We start from the raw sequence: 16,986 nt of genomic DNA on the forward strand, positions 1-16,986 counted from the left end.
CTGGGGAGGGCAAGTCCCAGACCCACCCCTTCTGCTGAGGCCCCACCCCTGGAGTCAAGCCCCTCCCACCCCCCAGACCGATCCTTCCTGTCCACCTAGAGAGCCAGGGCTGCCGAGCTGCGGCCCCAACCGTCTCGGTGGCTGAGGCATGTAGGCTGTGCCTTCTCTTGCCTACATTACCCGCCGCCCCTGGACACTACGTATCTTGTTAACTGTGTAACCTGAGCCTTGTCAGTCCTCACAACCCGCACCTGCCCTCGGATGCACAGTGCCAACGTGTCCCTTGCAAACGTTATTTGACACATTCATAACATCTTTTCATAGGCCTCTCGCTAGGAGGCGAGAGCCCTGATGCAGATCCCAATGGAGTCAAAGGAACGATTCCTATTGACTTCACGGCTGGGCTTGAGGCTGAATTACCTGCTGCGACTGAGTCAGCGACTGGGGATCTATGTTGTTGCTCCAAGGCAATCCACCTAGCAGGGGATGGAGTGAGCCAGAGGGTAGTTAGGTGCATGGGATTTAATAGACCCTTTTTGTACCCCATCCAAAGACTTCCCAACACTTCACAAAGGCTAATTAATTCCAGCGCTGGCACCCTCTCTGCAAGGCAAGTAAGGTTTCCTCTATGGGATGAATGGGGAAATTGAGGCACAGAAAGGCAGGATGAGATCTCAGGCGTCCCGACTCCCAGTTCACTGTTCTGGCCCGGCAATTTGCCCATCTCTACTCAAACTCTCTGCTTGCCCTAAATGCCAGATAGTCGGCGGTTCTCCCCGTCCTCCCTTGCTTCGCAAACCCTGCCCAGGGAGGCCCACGCTAGGCTGCAATGTCTGGGAACGGCAGCGGCCGCGACGTGGCCGGAGCTAGGTGAGTGGCTGGACTCCATTCTGGAAGCTGTCGGCCCAAAGGGGACACCAGGAGAATCCCAGCTGTTGTGGCTCATCCACATGGCAGCACAGACCGAGCCAGGGTTGAGTGCGTCCTTCGTGCAACACGCCTGCGGGAGCCGATGGCCCCGGCTCCGGGCTCGAACTGCCGCTTTTCGGGATTTCACTCCCCCACCCTGTCGGGGGCTGTTTGGATCCCGGGTTTTTAACTGCTCTGTGGCGGGCGAGAGAGCCAGCTGCTCGATCCAGATGTGTTTCCATTTTAGAGTCAGGCTCATTTCCAAAGACTGTCCAAGGGGACAACTTTGCAGTGTGGGAAAAACCTGCAGCCAGCAGGGTCGATAGCCTCACCGGGCCCATGGGCAAGGGGGGAGGCTGCTTTGGGCCTCTGGCAGAAGGAGGGGGGCTGTGGGGAGGGGGGATGGGTCGCTCAGTGGTTTGAGTATGAGCCTGCTAAACCCACAGACAGTGCAGTGCTCTGGCAGCAATTTAAAGGATCTAGGGCTGAAGCTCTGGGCCCTTTTGTATCTCCAGGCCCCGAGGCAGTGCCCCCCCCCCTCCGGCGCTCCTTGTGCCTGCTCCTTCCACAATTTGGGCCTGGTCCTGAGAAGTGCTCGTGGGACGTCAGTAAGAATTTGTAGCAGGTGGGATCCCTTTGGAGATCAGGCCCTTTCACCACCCAGGCGATTCTGAGTCCCTTTCGCTGGCTGGGACAGGGAGCAAAGCCCTGACAAAGGGAGGCAGGAGCGTTTGTCCCAGGCGCGGCCGCTGCAGGCAGACTTGCACGAGGCCTGTTCTCCACCCTGTCAATTTGCCCGTCCCGCTGAAGTGACTGGCCAGCTCCTTTCAAGCTGCGCGCTGAGCTCCGGGAAGGCAGAACGCGGCTCTGGGCAGCCCTCCCCTTCTTTTCCCTCGGGTCAAGTTCAGTTCGCTGGGGGCTGGGCACAGGAGAGCGCCTTTCGTCTCCGAGTTACCCGTCCGAATGTGGCAGGCTCCATCCCATGCCCAGCGGACGCCCCGTATAAAACGAGCCAGGGGTCTCAGGACAGTTCCAAGTAGACCAGGGGTCTTCATTCCAAAAGCAGCCACAAGCTGGCCAGTCTTAGCAGAGAGAAGCAGAAGCTGTAAGGCCCCGATTCTGTGGGTGCTCCGGGTCTAGAGCACCCCCCGGGAAAAACTGGTGAGTTCTGAGCACCCACCAGCAGGCCCTCATCAACTCCCTCCCTCCCCAGCAATTCCCACCCACCAGCAGGCCCTGGGGATCCGTGCCTTCCCCGCCCTCCGTGTGCCTCCCATCCGCTACAATCAGCTGTTTTGCAGTGTTCCGGAGGCCCTGGGAGGGAGGGGGGATGCCACGTGCTCAGGGGAGGGAGTGGAACTGGGCAGGGAGGGGTGGGGCGAGGGTGGGACAGGTATGGGAAAAGGCAGGGCAGGATGGATCCTTGGGGAAAGGGGGTGGAGTGGGGGCAGGGCCTGAGACAGCACCGAGAGTCAGCCCCCCTCTGGCACTTTTGAAAGTCAGGCTGCTCACTCTTGGCCAGTGAAGGCAGGGGACTGTTTGGAGAAGCTTGTTTAGAGTGTGAAGCCTGGTCATCACACACAACGTTGCACCGATGTAATTAAACCACTGCCTTTTTGTGTGCAGCCACCTAAACCGGGTTTCATTGATTTGAATTAAACCGGCGCTATTTCTGTTGGCAGCACGCCCGCAGCGAAATGGGTTGTTCCTCCGGGGGGAGGGGGGACTAACCTAAAATGCTCCCTCTAACCTTTTCCATTCATGTGTGGATTTTTTTCCCCATCCATGTGCAGAATAAATTGTTATGTGCACCGAGGCATGTGCACCACCAGGAGAAACAAAACAAAACCTCGCTATGGGCGCTCTGCTAATCACCTGCGCAGCATCTGACTCCCTCCTCAGTGGCTGCACAAGCACCCAGCTTACGGGGAACACTGCCAGTAAGCGGGTACCCTTTCCCAGCGTTAGGTGAAAAGCCATGGGGAAAGAAGCCATCTTTCCTCTCCCTTAGGGGAGGTTCCACTGAGAGAGGTGCCAAATGTGACGGCTTTGCTCCATCATCTTCACAATTCCAGTTGTAATGATGAACAAGGCTGATGTTAGGCCTGTAGCCGGATCGTTCAAAACCTGGGCCAGGGAGTCTGGGGAGCTAAATTCTTTCCATTTCTAGCTTTGCTATTAAATACTGTTGCAGCCTGCGGGGGACTCATTTAGCCTCCCTGGATGTGTTTAAACTACAGTGCACCCCTCTGCCAACAGAGGGATGTAGATTAGACACTTTGAAAGTGCAAATGAGTCCGGGATTTAAATTTCCCGGGCTTCATTTGCATACTCACGTTCGGGGGCTGTGCCGATCACGCGCCCTTTCAAAAGTGAAAGTAACGTCTAGCCACGGCTCTACCGACGGTGGGGAGCTTTTACGGCAGATCCTCATTTTTGGAGGAGTTCAGGATCTGCCGAAAAAGCTCCCCGCTGTCGGCAGAACCGCAGCGAGACGTTACTTTCACTTTCGAAAGGGCGCGTGATCGGCACAGCACCCGAACGTGAGTATGCAAATGAAGCCCAGGATATTTAAATGCCGAGCTCATTTGCACTTTCGAAGTGCTTGATTTGCATCTCTCTGCCAACAGAGGGATGCAGTCTGGAGGTAGCTCCTGTGCCTCAGTGCCATGGGACGTCCCTGGGACAGTGTTCCCTTTAAGCTGAGCATTTGGGCGGCCACACACAAGAGAGTCAAGTGCCGCTCAGCTGATTAGTAGAGCACCCACAGCTGGCAACATGAGTTTCTATTGGTGGTGCACGTCCACACATGCCTTGGTGCACAGAACAAAATGTATTCCGCACATGGATGGGAACAATTAGAGGGAACTTTGCTCTGGGACTCACTTTAACCATCTATAAAACAAGCCCTGGGCTATGTTTCTAATATTCTAAAGTGCTTTGACGTCTGTAGAGGAAAGACGCTAGATCTCCGAACACAAGGTTTGTTTGTTTTTTTAATTGCTCCGTAACTGACAAGCTAAATCCAATTTCGTGCTTGAGTTTTGGAACTTGAGTGCATTGCTCAACGTTTGCCTCTTGGCATTACTGAGCCTGCCCAGTGGTTACTGACTCAGGAATGGGTTTCCACTCCCAGAGTCGGCATTAAAAATTCCCTCTGCCCCAAGCCCTTGATTATCCGAAGTGAGATAAGTGAGATGAATCAGCTGAGATAATAGGCTAAGTGTTTCCTGGTGTGCGCAAGCCCCTCCCAGCTTCCCACTCTCTGTGCTGTAACACAAACACAACGCTGTGCAGGTCGGTAAGGGCGGTGGAGTGTCTCTGACCCTTGAAAGAGACAACAAACACATAGACGTGAGAGAAACTGGCCGGGGAAAAGATGCTTAGAATTACAGCAGATCCTGGAGAGAGCAGCCAAAATGTCCCCAAACTCTTCCAGCGGTCAGCTGTCAAAACAACAAATCCCAGACCATACCTCTTTTGGTCTGGAGGACACGATGATCTTGCTCGTTTACTGGAGAGCACACAAGAAAGATTCTAGTTGTCAGGCTTTAAAGGGAGTGTGATTTCAGAATAGAAACAGGCTCCTTTACACCGCAGAGGGTCTGGATTGAGTTGCTGGGCAGATTCCCAGCCTTACCAACAATGTGCTGAGAAATACTCTCTCTTCCACATCTTCCACGATTCTCTGACTGACACTCATTCCCTTTTGTTCAGGATCCTGGATTTCCGACGGGTCCCCCCCACCATCGGAAGGCTGATCAACGTCACCAAGGATATCCTGGAGGTCACAAAGAACGAGATGCTACAGAGCGTCTTCTTCGTTTCCCCCGGTATGTGGAGAGGCGGGTTCCTTTTACAAATACACGCCATGGTCCCAGGAGGATGGGGAACGAGGCGTACACAGGAAGAGGGAGAGGCCAGAGGAAGTGTGCACAAGATGCTGCATTGGAGAGCTCAAACTCTGCATGAAACGTGTTTATAGAAATACCGTGATAGCATCTTCCACCAAGTCAGAGCCACGGGGTGGAGGAGACAGGGTATTGCAGGAGGAGAAAGGTTGGCGAAGGCATTTAGAGTATAAGAATGGCCAGACAGGGTCAGACCAACAGTCCATGTAGCCCAGTATCCTGTCTGCCAACAGTGGCCAATGCCAGATGCCCCAGAGGGAGTGAACACAACAGTTAATTGAATGCTGAGCTGGAGAACTGGATTCTATCCGTGTAATTAAAGACTGTATTGCAATGCACGTGCACAAGGGGACTGAATTAAGCAAAGGCTGCTCTCAGTCTGGCATTTCCTAATGTCTGAGTACTTGACTTCGCAACTTGCACAATGAAATTAATAGGTAGCAGGTTTAAAACAAACAAAAGGAAGTTTTCCTTCACACAGTGCAGTCAACCTGCGGAACTCCTTGCCAGAGGATGTGGTGAAGGCCAGGACTTTAACACAGTTCAAAGAAGAGCAAGATAAATTCATGGAGGATAGAGCCATCAATGGCGTGTCATCAGAATGGACCGAGAGGATGTCCCTAGCCTCTGTTTCTGCGAAGCTGAGAATAGGTGACAGGGGATGGATCATTTGATGATTCTCTGTTCTATTCATTCTTTCTAGGGGCACCTGGCATTGGCCACTGTCGACAGACAGGATACAGGGCTAGATGAACCTTTGGTCTGACCCGGTCTGGCCATTCTTATGTTCCATTTGTGTAGATCTGTGCCTGTAGCATTATTATGTAGCTGTTTAGAAATGAAATGGGGAGTAACAGGTGGACTAAACTCGCTGCTCACGTTCACATTCTAGCCTGTAGAGGGCAGTGCTCTCTCGCACGTTCTCGCTTTCTGGATAGATCGGGGTGGGGAACCTAAGGCCTGGGGGCCAGATCTGGCCCCTGAGGCTCGGGGCATCCCTCCCAGCATTGGGGAGCCCACGTTGGCACGCCAGCCCACCTCCTTCCCTCCACCCCCCTCCTCCCCCCGGGGCTGAAGCACACACAAAAATCTCCTAGCCTGGGCCTCCCTTGGCTCAGGTGTGCGAGGGGAATATGGGGGGGGGGGTCTTTCTCCTTCTCAGTCGGGGGCCATGTCCATGAGGGTTTGGTTGTGTCCCTCTTGTGTGCGGCCCCGACTGATTTTCCTGTGGGCCAGTGGCCCTTGCCCTGAAAAAGGTTTCCCGCCCCTGCAGAAGATCCTCAGCCGATGTTCATGGTTATAGCACCGCTGACTCCACTTTACCCCAGCAAGGGGCTGGTCCTGCATGTTTTGCTTCCATCCTTTGCAGCTTTCCTACAGGATTTATGTCCTCCCCCCACCCAGAGTCTCCCCGGGCAAGGGTCCAGGGGAAGGAGGCGGAGAGGAATGAGCAGGGGGTGGAGTCTTGGGGAAAGAGGCAGCGCAGGGGCGGGGCCTCGAGGGAAGGGGCAGTGCACGGGTGGGGTCTCAGAGGGATTAGGCGGGGCAAGGGCAGAGCCTGGGGGGGGGGGAGAGGCAGCATGGGGTGGCGGGGCCAGTTGCATAGTGAGGGTGTTATGCTCCCGGGGGGATGGGGCAAAATTTGCCCCCCAAACCTCGGAGCAGCTGGGCAATTATTATTATTATTATAAATTGGTGGCCCTTGGACTTGCTGAATGTCAGGATCACTCAGAGCTGCCTGGCAGTAACAGTCCTGATGCATGGACACCATTGTAGCACATGAGCTGAAGGTGACTCTCCACTGGGTGTTGGCAGTGTAGGGCCTATGACCCAAAGCTGAGCCATTCCAAACCCACCCAGCAGCGATGCCCAACTACAACAGCCAATGTGTGATGTTACCTACCTGGTTCTCTGTTCGTCCCCTAGCCAGCAACGTGTGTTTCTTTGCGAAGTGCCCGTACATGTGCAAGACGGAATATGCCGTGTGTGGGAACCCGCACCTGCTGGAGGGCTCCCTCTCTGCTTTCCTGCCGTCCCTCAACCTGGCCCCGAGACTCTCCATCCCCAACCCCTGGATCCGGTCCTACTCGTTTGCTGGAAAAGAGGAGTAAGTGGGTAAATGATTCTGCTTTTCCGACTCTTGCTCCGGTGCAGCGGAAGGCGCATCAAGAAGGGGGTGAGATGGGGGTGGGCAGCAAGACTCAGAGGCTGCCCGCAAGTGGCCTTCCAGATCCTAAGGCCAGGGCCTGGTGCAGAATCACTCCCCGTGCCCCTCTGGATGCTGCAGGTAGGAGCAGTTTCAACTCTCCTGAAGAGGAGCTGGGGTTGGGGGATCTCCCTGTGGCGGCCAAGACACGAGCAAGCCTGCCGCGCAGGGCAGCCAGCTCGACGTGGTGGGCGCCGAGGAGACGTTTGGCCCAAACTCAGCCCCGGTGTAAGCAGCTGGCATAGCAGTGATGTCACCGGTATGCCAGCCTTGAATCAAGCCCCTGGCACCGCCGTGCTGCCCGTTCTCCCGGCGGACGGCAGCGTGGCCGGGCAGAGCTGGCTGGGCTAACCGCGCCCGTGTCCCTGCCACTGAGTGACTCCAGTGGGAGACGCCGCCTTGCGAGGCTGCCGCTGCCCTTCACGCTTCCCTTCCGTTTCCCGCAGGTGGGAAGTGAATCCGCTTTACTGCAACACAGTGAGGGAGATTTACCCCTACAACCGCGGCAACCGGCTACTCAACATCATCGACATGGCCATATTTGACTTCCTGATCGGTAGGATGAGCGGAATAACAACCATCCAGTGCTCTGCTTCTCACCGCTCCCTTCCCTTCGCCTCCCTCCATCTTCCTTCACCTCCTCCTCCTGTGTCTATCTCCCCTCTCCCACCCCTTGCTCCCCAGGTCACTCAGAAGCCACGTTCCCAATTTTACCCTGGCTCCGTAGCAATTTGCAAGACAAAGGTCCGTTCTGAGGCTCCCGTCTCGCCCCAAGCGCGTACGATGCCCAGCCAACAGAGTCCCCATGGACATGGGCAGCGCTTCAGTTGTAATGAAAGCGGGTCCGGGCTCAAGCAATATTTTTTTACTTTCATAACGTGCATAGCAAGCCCAGAGGGGCCGGGGCAGTAAACTGCTGAGCCCAGAAGGGCCAGGACACACCAGACACAGTGTTTACTGGTGGGTGGACAGGAATGTACCTGCCGGAGCCCATGGGAGCCCCTTTCACACAGGGCTAACGCAGAGCCTCTGACTTTCTTTAGTGGAGCTACCTTTGCAATTGCCTTGCTAGTAAATATCTCCTCAGCCCGACATCCTCTATCAGTGTTTCTTAAAATGTGTTCCGCGGCCCATCCGTGTGCCACGAGGCAGTTGGTGTGCCACAGAGAACAAGAGTTAAAAATGGCCACCCTTAAAGGAGCAGGTAATTTTTTTTTTTGGCTCAATAACACCCCTCCCCCCCGACCCCTTTTATTTTTTTGTCAATAACTTTTCCTCACCCTCCTCTTTTTTTTGTTCAACAAAAAATCCTTGCTGTTCCTCGTAAAAAAAAATGGTTTGGTGTTCCTCAGTCTTAAAAAGTTTAAGAAACACTGCTCTAGCTCCCCTCTGCTTTATCAGCTCTGCTACGTCGTCTTTTTCCTGCCCACCCTTTTCTCTGGGGCGTTTCTCTTTCTTCCTCATCGCTTCAGTTTGTTGTGTTCTTTGGTGGCTTCCCCTCCACGCAGCCCCGCTCAGCAGGAGCCAGCACAGAAGCCCGAGAAGGAGCCTGCTGCCTGACCCGTGTTAGCTCTGCTCCGGCAGCGACAGGCGCTTGGGGTTGGGGAGGCAGGCAACGGAGAGGCAGCTTTGGAGTGTGGGTGCCGCACAGGACTAGCCCCAGCCCCTTTGCAGTCTGCCCCCCGGGGGCCTCGTCTCCCTAGTCAGACCCTGGCGGCCAGGTTGAGGGCAATGAATGTAGACAGTTACAAGAGATGCCCAGAGGCTTCCAGCCAGGAATTTATACACCCTCCGTACTGTGACGACTGCGTGCCCTTGGCCTAGGCAGATGTCTGTCTTCCACTCACCCTCCGGGAGGAAAAGCCTGGAAAAGGAGCCTAGGCCCCTTAGGCAGCCCGCAGGCTGCATGCTGCCCGCCTCCGCTCTCCCCAGTGCCTCTCCTGCACTGGGTGCCCTCAGCTTACCTACTCCTCCCCCACTCTCCCAGCAGCTCCCGAGCGCTGCTACGTAGTGCTCCGGAAATGCTGGGAGGGAGGGGGCACTCGGGGGAGGAAGAAGGGAAGAGGGCAGGTGGGGGTTTGAGGGAAGGGGTGGGGTGAGGGCAGTGCCTGCAGCAGAGGGGGTGGGGTTGAGAAATGAGAAGTGACACATTGACAGCAGGGGCACGCTGATTGCCCACAACACTGAGCGAGCCGGGCGCTCCCTCCGCTTCTTTGTTACTCTTGCTGGCAATTTAATTTGGCCCAGGATGCTGAGAAGGGGAGTCGAGTGTGCAGTATTTCACCTTATTCTTGGGGTCATACCTGGTGCACATGCCCCATTTCAATCTTGTGGCCCACGAAGACAAAGGAGGGGCCACGCAGGTGGCCCACTCACTAGCCTCGGCTGCAGGGCACCGCCATGGGTGGCTTATTTTCCTCCTCTGTAAAAGGGGGCTAATCCGCACGTTCAGATTCTGACACACTGTGGTGAGGAGGGTCAGATAAGCCCTGCACTAGCCAGCAGGCAAGTAAGCGCCTCCCAGCTGGTAAAGCGCTTTGAGATGGACTGTCTGGATTGGCGGCACAAGGGGAAAGCAGGCTATTATGCCTGTCTGGTAAAACCAGCTGGTGCTGCACAAATATCCCAGCCCTTGCTCAAGAGTGACAACACCAGCACTTGCACACTGGCCCGTTCAAAGGGTGCTCGCTCCCGACTCTGTGCACGGCCACAGCAGTATGTTCTCTTCCTCGCTTTCTCTCCCCCAAGGGAATATGGACCGGCATCACTATGAAATGTTCACTAAATTCGGGGACGAAGGCTTCCTCATTCACCTGGACAACGCTAGAGGGTAAGTGACTTTCAGGGCATCTGGAATGTGAGGACAGCAGGTGGACACACAGAAGGGGCTGAGTGCCAGGCATCATAGGTGTAGACAGTGCTGGGGGGTGTAGGTGAGGCTGAATGAAGCTGGGAGGTGGGCCGATGGTACAATGGTTCCAAAGGGGCAGATGTCTGGGCAGGCACAATGCAGATCCGCTCTACCCAGCTTTGCCAGCCCCCTTGAACCTGTAACAGCCCTGCTCCTGCAGGCCTCAGCCCCTCAGTCTTTCCAGCACGTCCCATGGCCAGTTTTGTTTCAGTCTCTTAGTGAACCAAGGGGCTGATCCAGCCAGGCACTGAGTCCTTCTGCTGAACACAGCTCAGATAGGATCAGACCCTCCAGGCAGAGTTGTGCGCCCAGCTGGGTGGCGGTACCGACTCTTCACCCCTTGTCTTCTGTTTGTCCCTAGCTTCGGAAGACATTCTCATGACGAAATATCCATCCTAGCTCCGCTCTCCCAGTGCTGCATGTAAGTGACATGACAAACTTGGTTACTCTTCTTTGCTGGCTACTCTGACCCTGATAATCTCCTCCCAAACTCCCTTGGTGCAGTGGAGATGAGCTGAGGTATTATTTTATCACGGCATTGTGCCCTACACCACTATCATAGTCTATCCTAGTACTCCACAGGGTACTAGGCTCTGGCGTTACCCAGCACAATATTAGAGCATTAAGCTCTATGCTGCTGCAGTGCGCTACATTGTACTTCCCACTTCCTGAGATTGACACTGGTGCAGAAGAGCACTGCTTTGAAACAGGTGTAGTACAGCCCTGCTTTTGTAACACAACAGCTGGTAGCCACGGAGATCAAACCTGGGAGCTCCAGCATTTACTGCATGAGCTAAAAGGCACATCCCTCTGAGCCAAGGTTGTTGCAGGCTCATCAATCACTAGCTGGTCTTGGAGCCACTGGAGGGGGACAGGGAGCCTCACTAAGTAAGCATGGTTACATTTTCTTCCCTAAAGATTGGGTAGCTAATCTATGCATAGGATTGGAAGGATTAAGTTTTCAGCCAGGTCTACAGTACCAAGGAAAGTCAACCAAAGATCCAGAACGCTGGCCCTCAGACCTGCATAGCTGGAGTCAACATACCTTAGGTCAAATTTCTGTGGCATGCCCACTGTGGGAGGGCAATGGGAGAAACTCTCCCACAGACTTTCTTTATTTCTTGTGACCCAGTGGAGTACTAGAGCCAATGGGGGCACTCTCTGTGGTCAATTTAGCAGGTCCTTACTAGACCTGCTAAATCAAACCCTGGGAGATCGATCTCTAGCTCATCAACCTGGGGGTAAGAGTAGACCTGGCTTTTCTCAGCAAATGGCAATATAAATGGATTTCACTGCACATGCAGAAACCAATGAAAAAAATATTTCCACCTCAACAATCAAAATGTATAGACAGGCAACATCTGAAAAACACTACTTGAGAAATTATCAGAGTTTGATTTCAGGCTATTTCCTTTTTCTATTGCAACGGAGGATGACGACAAATTGTGTTTTAACACATATGAAGCTTTAGCTTTTTGAACCACATCCTCCTTCCCCCCCCACACACACAATTTCTTTGTGATAAAATCAATACAAATCAGGGAATAAGGATTTAATGTCCACTATTTTGTGCAACTATGAATTTTTTTTTAGAACTACAACAATACTTATCAAGATTTACTTTTATCCATCAAAATGGTCAACCAATGAAGGCATAAGGTGAATTTCAGACCCAATTCTTTAGAATCCTGCCAGTTTTATAAGTCTAGGAGGACTTTGATATAGTTCAGGGCTACTCAACATGCAGCCTATGGTACAGTTTAGGTTTACACAGAGCTCAACACGCGGCCCACGGCTGGGAGCCAAAATAAAAAAGTAGTCAATATAATGGTCTTCCGTTGATATGCGTTTTAGTAAAATTCCTGGACTGTCATTGCTCATTAAAAGTGCTGACATATGGGTGGAAATCGGGTAAATATTGCATTTTATTAATAGCAGCAGAACTGACTTAAATGGGGCCTGTGTGTTGCGTAGTCTTGCCTTAGTCTTTGTATTCATACCTGTCAGTGTGAAAGAAGCTATTTGCATATATATTTGCATGTGTATACAACCACACTTAAGTTGCGGCCCTCAGCATGTGCTGAGAGTATCATTGTGGCCCCCGAAGTTTACAAAGTTGAGTAGCCCTGATACAGTTAATCAATCTGGTTTTGCCCTCCTGTTAAGTAGGAAGTGCTTGTCTATTTTCCTACCTGAATCCTCTCAGCTACTCCCTTATTAATTCACATAAATCAACCGGTGAAAGTTACATTTAAAAGCCACAGCAAGAGCTGCTGGTCCCTGTGGTTTCTTTTTAGGAAATGGCTAAACCGATTTCTTTGCCATTAGCATCTCAGGGCTGAGATGCAGCAGAAATGGCACTGTCGCTTTGTACACTTGTATTAGCCAGGTCTGATTTTAAAAGCAGCTAGTCACACCTAGTGAGACTTTAATTTGCAAGTCAGAGGGTTTCAGTAAATCCTTCCCATGAATTTCTACTTTGTGTGATTGAAATTAACTATGCCTCACCACTTGGCCAGAACTGCAGTATCTTCATAGGCTGGATCCTTCCCCTCATCACAAATCCACCAGCCAGCGGGCATTTTTAATTGGCTTCCTTTGGACAACATGGCTGGTACAAAAGCTACCCCCTGCACTTTCCAAGAGCTAATTAACTACATAACAGAGCAAGAGTACAACTCAAGCACCAGCAAGGATGAACACCCATTGTGCCCACCAGGAAGGCCAGCCTATTTTATTAGAGTAAAATGGCTCTCTAGAAAAGCACAAAAGTGAGTCATACGTATGAGGGCCAGAAGAAACCTTTCCGACTAGCTAGTCTGAACTTGTGTAACACAGGCCAGAGAATTTCAGCCACTCATTCCAGCATAAAGCCCAAGAACTTGTGGCTGCATTAGAGCAATGTTTCTCAACCAGTGGTACGAGTAGCCTTAGGGGTACACAAGAGAAGTTGGGGGCGGGGGATGTGTCAACAACTGAAATTTGGAGAAAACTGAGTTGTTTTAAGTTTTACAGCATTTTATTATTTTTGTACTTTTTACACCCAAAATTTTCATCGCCCATCAGCTACAATTAAGTTGTTTAAACAAATATGTTGCAATGGTAGAAAAAATGGCATGTGTCTGAAAACTGTAGGTCCTGAGGGTACTCGATTTTTTTAAAGGGGTACTTTTTTTTTTTTAATATATAAAGTTGAGAAACATGGCATTAGAGCATAGACCGTATCCTCACACGAGTAAAATCCACTGCTTGCACTGCTGACAATCCAGTCCAACTCTATTGTAAAAGGACAGCCTGCTGGTGTTAATGACTAACTAACGGAGCAGCAACCCACACTTAGGCAACTTCTAAATGATGAAGGGCTATGACCTTTGCACTGACAACTTATTTCCCCTTTCTGCATTTTTTCAGCTTTGTATTATGCCTTTGCCTAGTAGATTAAAGAGCCTGCTAGATTCAGGTGAAGGGACTTCGGTCACAATATGCTCTAGTCTGTGTGTCGAAGACGTATTGCCATCACGTACAGAGTGCCCTCAATGCACATAGAGGTTTTATAGCTAGATAGTAAAAGTGGTTCCTTGGCCCAGTAAAGAAAAGCTAAAGCCAAACAGAGGTAAGACTGAAACCAGCAGTCGGCTACCTTGCAGTGCTTCTCCTGGTTGGTAAAGAGCCTGGCGCAGTGGTGGACATCCTGCAGCTCTTCAGATCCTTTGTTTACCGTTACCCACGTGCAGGGTTGCTAGATGCTGCTGGTTTCTGTCTGCATAGGCTTTTTCCTACCAGTAGACATCTGTACAGCAAGGGCCCGTGAAGTGAGGGACAGGCTGACTGCATACATCGACTGTGAGAGGCATGTGCTCCCTCTGTACCCAATCTCAGCGCGCTACGGTTCCGTCGGCACACCCTGCAAATTCTAGATACACCAGCACAGAGAGCAAACCTACCCTCTCCCAGGAGATCACCTGGGTTACAACAATCTTGTGGTCCACTGAGACAGAGGGCCATTAACCCAGCTCAATCACTAGCTTGGGTTACCTATTGCTGGCTTGGCAGCTCTCAGCTCAAGTCTCTTTAAAACTAGGGATGTTAAAATGTGCAGGGGATGAGGGGGGCAGGCAACTCTCTGGGAGCTGGAGTGTGCAGCTTTTAAGCCAGGCCCCCTTGCACACCGGGATCCTGTGGGTAACCGTTAAGTGTGTTCACAGTTACACTTCCACATCCCCGTTTAAGACTGCCCCATTACACATGGACACTTGAAAGCAAGCGAGTGTTCTGGAGCTAGGTCCATTTCCATCTCCCTACTCTTTTTTCCCCAGAAACAACTGGAACATAAACATCTAGTTCAGCCCAGTTGAGCCACTGCCCACTTGCACAGGGCTGGGCCGTGGCAGCAGCTTGCTGCCCAGAAGATACAGGCAGTTGGTGTAAAAGCATCTAACCCACATCCTTGTTTTCCCAGAATCAAGAGGACGACGTTATTGCGCCTGCAGCTCCTGGCCCTGCCCGAGTACCAGCTCAGTGACATCATGAGGGAATCCCTCCTGCTGGATCACCTTGCGCCCGTCCTCACGGAACCTCACCTCTTGGCTTTGGACAGACGACTGGGGCACATCCTGGAGACCGTGGGGAAATGCATAGAGACCCACGGAGAAGACAAAGTCATAGCAAATGACACCAAACTGCTGGAAATGCCCTTGTTCGACAGAGTGACGCCAGCCAGCTAGAGACTTGGCAGATCCTTTGGGGGGCAGGGAAGAGCTCCTAGGAGGCAGCAGGTGAACTTTAATTGCCCATAATTTTCACCTACACAAGCCTGTGGGACTTGAGGGGAAGAGCTCGGTTTCCTACGGGGCTCGTATGGGGACACTGCTCAGCAAGAGCGCACCACTCCAGCATTCGGGCAGGGGGTCAACTTTTGCCAAGTACACTTGTAGGCCCAGGCTTGGCCTCTAGACTTGCCCCTCAAGTTACTCCCCCCTCAGTGGCTCAGCATGGCCTCATCTGCTCTGTAGCTTGTGCAGGCCCCTGGGAGGAGCCGGGGCACTGCTTTACTGTAGCTACCCCAGAGCCGAGTGCTGCCCCCGAGAGACACCAAACCCAAGAATGAGGCTTGAATAAAGCAACACTGACAGGAAGTGTGTGGGGCCAGCTTCTGAGAGCGAGGTGAAGCACTGGACTAAGAGGGGCCTTCCCCATGGCAAGCCAGGGCAACCTCTGTCACCAGAAAGTCAAGGCAGCCCAGGGGCCAGCTCAGCACTGCCTGGCCACTAATCATGCCATCAGAAACCCCTCCATCAGCCACAGCTAAACTGACAAGCAGCTCCACAGGAGGTGTGGGGCGCACAGCCCCTCCCCCCAGCCAAATATTTGAGCTTTCTAGCTAGTGTTACAAGGGCAGAAAGAGGAAACATGCTGTGGGGTTCCAAGAAGAGTCAACTTAGCATTCGTTTTCTTTAGGCCCCGGGAGCACAGCTCTGTGAAAAGATAAAAGAGCTTGACAAAGATGTAGCACTGAAATCCACACAGCCAAGAGGGTGTTTGCCTTGAGAACTGGGTTGCTAAGCACGAGGTGCTCTCGCCGGTGAACACAAGCACAGAGGAACAGCTTTAAAAACCAACATTTGTCTAAGCCGTTGTTCAGCAGCCCACCAGAATACAGCGGAAGCTAGCAACAGATCCATCATTCTCCATAGTCCCTCTGCAGATCAAGTATCTTAGAAATTGGAGACTAAATCAAAGCCAGGATTCCTCCAAGGCCCTTAGACGCGTGGTCATCTTCCCCTTGCCTCCATAGGCAAACTGATTTGCAAACTGAATCTTTACCACCCTGCACCATTTTCAGAATGATGGAGTTGAGCTTTTTTGGCAACCTAATGAAAGCAGTTGAGAGTGATTGCTCATCTTCTAATGATCTGTGTCAAATTATCACCACCATTGTATTCTGTGGCTGACTGGATAGAACGTTTGACACCTGTCAGCTGAGAATTTGAATTGATCACATGACACATTAAGCCTCTGCCAAAAAAAAAAAAAAAAAAGACATGGATTTCAACTAGAGTTCGTAACCCGGCTTTCAGCAAGCTGTCTCAGGGTTAGTTATGTTGCTAGTTGGAATTTGCCATTTAAAGGGAGTTTTCAATACAGCCAGTCCCCAACTTACAAATGCATCGACTTACGACCATCCGCACTTAAAACCAACCTCCCATTAACCCCATTACAGCCGGTCCCCAACTTATGAACGCACCATCCGCACTTACGAACAGCGCGGCTGTATGCAAAAGCATGTATTTCCGACTTACGAACAAATAGAGTTACGACCAAGTGCTCGGAACGTAACACATTCATAAGTTGAGGACCAGCTGTACTGATTGATAATGGGCACAAAATGAAGATTAATCTCAACTCTCAATCAAATCTGTCCCTCTCCCACCCACGCTTCCCTTGGGACTGTACTTTAAGCTTCAGAACCATTTTAAATTGGCTAGACGTCAACATACTGTAACAGGTCCACAACACGCTAATTATCCTTTGGAGTAATCAGGATCATGTTTTGGCAAAGCTAACATCCTCTTTGGGATTCTGTGGCAACGTTAGTGGTAAATCTCTGTTAATCTATCATGTGGGGAAGCAAAACACAGATCCACAATGATTTTTATGTTTGAGGAAGTTAGATCTGTTTTGTCTTATTAAAACAAACTTCCTTAAATATTTTAATTTAATAAAGATAATAAACCAAAGAACAGTGGCCTGGCTTGAGTCATAATTCATCCACTGTTTGCACTTTGTACTTTACTACAAAAGCAGTTCTCGATGTAAAGCAGTGAACGGATTCTCTGCTTTCTAGCTGTGCTGAAAAGAGCTCTGCATGCTGGTGTTGTTCCTACCCCACCGCTTCTAGTGCAGAAGCGACTGGGTTATAATAAATGTAGTTATTCAAGGCATGACTGAATGTTCTCAAAGTTAGATCTCCCTCTACTGGTGACATTAGTGTACTGCAGAAAAACAGGACAAATCCGGGGGGTCATTTTTACACATTTTCTAGTAACAAA

General features: G+C 51.6%; 1 protein-coding gene across 1 annotated transcript in view; it reads left to right on the plus strand.

Annotated features, from left to right (window-relative positions):
• Nucleotides 1-16,682, plus strand: part of FAM20A (FAM20A golgi associated secretory pathway pseudokinase) — a 52,664-nt gene extending 35,982 nt beyond the window's left edge. Inside the window, exons 6-11 of the mRNA XM_075903987.2 lie at nt 4,627-4,742; nt 6,747-6,927; nt 7,473-7,582; nt 9,775-9,856; nt 10,299-10,358; nt 14,397-16,682. Coding sequence (XP_075760102.2) covers nt 4,627-4,742; nt 6,747-6,927; nt 7,473-7,582; nt 9,775-9,856; nt 10,299-10,358; nt 14,397-14,661 — 814 coding nt within the window. The 3' untranslated portion in view covers nt 14,662-16,682. The remainder of the gene's footprint in view (nt 1-4,626; nt 4,743-6,746; nt 6,928-7,472; nt 7,583-9,774; nt 9,857-10,298; nt 10,359-14,396) is intronic.
• The last annotated feature ends 304 nt before the right edge of the window (nt 16,683-16,986 follow it).

The sequence above is a fragment of the Pelodiscus sinensis genome, chromosome 20, assembly GCF_052426305.1.
Source record: "Pelodiscus sinensis isolate ZL-2025 chromosome 20, ASM5242630v1, whole genome shotgun sequence".
Lineage (NCBI taxonomy): Eukaryota > Metazoa > Chordata > Testudines > Trionychidae > Pelodiscus > Pelodiscus sinensis.